The sequence below is a fragment of the Meleagris gallopavo genome, chromosome 15 (assembly GCF_000146605.3).
Source record: "Meleagris gallopavo isolate NT-WF06-2002-E0010 breed Aviagen turkey brand Nicholas breeding stock chromosome 15, Turkey_5.1, whole genome shotgun sequence".
In the NCBI taxonomy this organism is placed as follows: Eukaryota; Metazoa; Chordata; class Aves; order Galliformes; family Phasianidae; genus Meleagris; species Meleagris gallopavo.
Genome location: NC_015025.2, coordinates 8031462 through 8035858, shown reverse-complemented (window position 1 = coordinate 8035858; position 4397 = coordinate 8031462). Strand labels below are relative to the sequence as shown.

Here is a 4397-nt window from a genome sequence, read left to right as displayed (position 1 = left end):
CCCCCCATTAGGAAAGCCTTAAGGAATCCACTACTGCTATCAGCTTTCTTTTGTGTTTGTTTTTAAGAAAAGGTACTTCAATTTAAGAGAGTTGCAAGTTGGAGACGCTTTCCATAGCCCAGCAGTCTAGTGCATGGGATAATGAGCATCTCTTCACAATACAGGATTTTCAAGAATGCCCAACTCAACATCCATATCAAAGGGGTAACAATCCAAAAAGTCCCTGGCTGAACAGGTCAGAGCCCGCCCACAGAAAATGCAAAATGCCTTCCTACCAGAGGTACAAAGACTGGCTACAAAGCTGATGCCTAACTGCAAGCTACATACCCCCACAGCGGGCCAGCAAGGAGAAACTCTGAGCTGACTGAATTAACCATCCCCAGAACACCCTGGCAAGGCAGGGTTACCTGCATGGTATAGCCATTTCTGCTTTGATCTCTAGGAAACATCTGTTTATTCAAAAGTCCGTTTGCTATAGCAACGCCAGTTTATAGAAAAGGAGTGGAGATGAAGAAAGAATTCCCCTGTGTTTCATTAGAAAAGCTATACAGCCACTGGGGGAGTCATATGTTAACTGCCTGCAGCCAAATGACACTATTTTCCATAGCACCCTACAGCCTGGGTGCTGGAACATCCCGACAAGCTCTGCAGCAGGGATGCTGCTGGTGGAGACACTACAGAGCCCTGGGAGAACAGATCTCCTCACCCATCCAAGCGAGACCCCCTTCCCCATCTCCTCTTGCTCCTGTGCACGAAGAGGCGCTCGGAAGCAGCAAAGATGCTCAGAAGCAGATCAAAGGGCCTTTCCTTCCTCTGAGGTCTCAGTCCGCGTTCTTGTGGAAAGAAAGAAACAAACCAACAAAAGTAACAAAGAAACCCAACTCTCAAGAGGGACAGAACACGCGAGGTTTGTTGTTTTCCTTTCCCATATACGAAATATTATCAGCACAAATTCAGTACCATTAATTCCAAATGTTCAAAACCCACACCTTGGTCCCATTTTGCAATGACAAAATGATGTTAAAAAAGCCTTGTTTTGAAGTTGCACACAAGTTGGGTGGAGGGTGTCTGCCTTTGTGTTTCCAATTTCTACAACACACTTCACACACAGAGTGTGACACAGCCACAAGGACTTCAACCAGACTTTTTTTTTTTTTCTTTAATAGCTGGAGATTCTCAGCTTTCATTTGGTGCCCCCATTTCCAGCAGCTGGGATTTATGCAAAAGAACATCAAATGCCACAGGGCTTATAATAAAAATAAAATAAAATCATGAGAGCTCCCAGCACTGCAGTTCTGCAAGCCTCACTGGGCTGTTCTCAGCCAGCACAAGGCCGCTCAGCTTCTGGCATGAGCACAGAACAGACAGTGGGGGAGGAAAGGGACAGAACAGCACCCAGTGGCCGAGGGCACCGCATCCCAGCAAAGGGTTTATATGCTGGAAGGAGTTTCATGCTGGATGCTGTCATGTCGCCAGTCATACCCCTGGGGAATTACTGAATCCCTCCAGGCACAGCCTGTTCTTTGCACTGGGGTTCTGCTGGTTCTGCTTGTTCGGCATGGTATAGATCAGATCGAAAAGCAAGAGGAATTTGCTGGTTCATGCCTTCATTTCAGCACTATATTTACACGAGGCTGTGCCGAGCTATACCACTTCCCTTCGCACAGGAAGGTTCTTGCCCCACAAAAACTGAACGTCCCCTTCCGATCCCAAGCCCCGCCTGGCAGAGAGAACTTCTGGGGTCCAGGCAGCCCCAGAAGGACAGGTTTCCTCTCATATTTTCCATGTAAACTCAAAACTCAGGAGTCAGACGGCAGTCAACAGACTGATGAAGCAAGAGCACCTCTCAGGACTGTCAGCTGAGACCGCCTGTGGCACAGATCAAGCCATAAATTATTCAGACCAAGGCACTCCTGCCATCTGGGAGGCTGGGCATGTCTGGAGCTTTGGCAGCCAGGGTGTGCCACAGCTCCTGCCCCTTCCCAAACACTGCCTTCCCTGCACAGCAAACCATAGGACACACACTCTCTGTGCCACGGGAAGCCTAAACTACAGCAGGGTCTGCACACCCATCCTGCAAAGGGAACATTTGTAAAACATTTGTAAATGATCCAGGAAAGCATTGCTCAAGTGACTGCACAGATGGAAATCACGGTGGGATGGAGAAGGCCAGATGAGGAGACATTTATATATGGCTGCAGATTTTCCCCCACGGGGCTGGCGACCAAGAAGCAAAAAACTCTGACTTCAGAGAAAGCCTGAGTGCAACTAGAAACCTTCCAGCAGGCCAACGGGCCGGCGTATTTACTTCCCCTAAAGCCAGAAAAACACTACAGCATTAATAGGAACAGCCTGAGCACTGAAATGGAAATGCCACTCAAATAATTAAATAAAGAGAACGATCCTCTCTCCAAAACAATGGCCAGGGCTGTCACGTCTGCCCTCACGGGACAGCCTCATACAGGAGGCTCTTGTTCCATTAGATTCAAAGAGGCTGTTTAATTTTAGTAGGTCGGCAAGCATCTGACATTACAAAGCACTTGGTAGACAAAAGCGGAGCAGAGATCTGCAATCCATTTTCCCTTCAGGAAGGAAGGCAAAGCTTCCTATTGCAGGAAGGAGGTGGAAGGGAAAGGGGAGGGGGCTGACATTTCAGTGAGCAGGCGAGGCCAGCGTGTGCAGGACAGGCAGATCAGGGAGGGAAAAGCAGAACTCAGTGCAATATAAGCCTGCACCACCTCTCACCTCAGCTCGTTATACATTTGCTTATTTCGTTTTGCCAGGATTTATTTGGCTTCAATTGCAATCTTGTCCAAATCCTGAGTCCCCTCCTAGGAAACATGTTTGCCTTTCACTTCCTTAGAACAGCACATATTTACTTTTGTTCTCTAACATGCCCAGCATCTTAGCACCATGATTAGCAGCCAACTAAATACAACATGTAAGACTTCTCCCTCGAAGCAAGGAAACACACAGAAGGGAGTGCAATAGCATTTCTGCAGCATTGCTTAACCAAGGAACGAAGGTATGAGCTGTATTATTCCAGTGGCAGATCTGCAGCTCAGCCTAGGCTCTGCCCTTGGTTCCAGGCAGGCAGGACAAGCAGTGAGTTACAGCTCGTGTCCAGAGAAGGCGCCTTCCATGCTAATCTTCCTCTGGCACTAAGAAATTAATAGAAAATTAGAAGTAGGGGAAGAGGGGATGGGTAGAGACTGTACCAGCTGGACAAAAGGAAAGCAATGCTGTTCCAGGCCTCGCACCAGCCCACTAGGTTGTATTTGGTGTCCCTTTGCCTGTGCCCACCTGCTTTGTTGTGTGCTACAGACACTGAGCCAGAAATAATGGATGAGCCAAAAAAATGGGGTTACACTTTCATCAGATCCTTCAAATGAGAGGGTGGATACAAAAGAGAGGCTCTCATCAGTGCTGCATTTTCTACCTTTTCAAGCTACAAAAGGTGAAAAATCTAACAACCCTGAGTTTCACTTCAGGGTTAAGATCTCTTGATCTTCCCTGGGCTATTTATAAGCGGCTTTGGTTAGATGACAGTTTGCCTGTCAAAGAAAGTGAGGAAAATCCAGCAAGCAGAGCACAGTCTGCAAGTCATTTCTAATTCACACTGATGCTCAAAGGTGCTCCAAAGGTTCTGCTTCTCTGTGAGTTACCCATTTCTTCTTTGCCAAGCTAGAAATGTACAATCATACAGGTCATTCATAGGAAAAAACTCTTACCCATAGCTTGCCTTCCCAATAAAAGGCTCCCAGCAGTTTGACGATGTGCGGGTGATCACAGGTTGCCAGTATTTCGATTTCCACCATGTAATCCTCCAGTTCATCTTCATTCTTTGTTTCAATGACTTTGGCAGCTGCTAAGGCACCGGTTTCCTTATTCTTAGCCTGCAAGACAAAACCACCATAAGCAGGTGAGGATAGCGAGGAACACACAGAGCCTGCACAGTTCCTGCTCTTCCAGTACCATCTGCAACACAAGGATGGGAGCCTGCAGATGCACTGGTGCTCCCTCTGGCCTGGGCAAAGCTTCAGACAAAGGATGAACACTGACAAGGAAATATCTCCATTTGTTTGTAGTGTGAGAAGATATGGAAGCAAGAAGACCTCAGAATCAGGAGGTTCTCTGATCACATTGTAGGTGATAGCTCCAAAATCCAACCAAACTCACAGTACAACTGTGAACCATCATCAGTTTTCTGCAATGTGTAGTGGAAACATTGGGATGTCCTCCTCAGCAGGTAAAGCACCAAGAAGGGTGTGTCTTGATTTCTGAAGACTGTCCAGCATGCCTGTGACCTGTTCAGACCATGGTAAGAGAAATACTCTCAGCAGGTTGCCCCACTATTTCATACAGTCCCATTAACCTGTTTATTGTAACCTGCTTCA

The 4397-nt window shown here is 47.2% G+C and overlaps 1 protein-coding gene across 1 annotated transcript in view; it reads right to left on the bottom strand.

Moving 5' to 3' along the window:
- Positions 1 to 4197, bottom strand: part of STK10 (serine/threonine kinase 10) — a 32966-nt gene extending 28769 nt beyond the window's left edge. The window contains exons 1-2 of the mRNA XM_019620304.2: positions 4180 to 4197; positions 3732 to 4037 (exon numbers count right to left, since the gene is read on the bottom strand). Coding sequence (XP_019475849.1) covers positions 3732 to 4037; positions 4180 to 4197 — 324 coding nt within the window. The remainder of the gene's footprint in view (positions 1 to 3731; positions 4038 to 4179) is intronic.
- Positions 4198 to 4397: the final 200 nt, after the last annotated feature.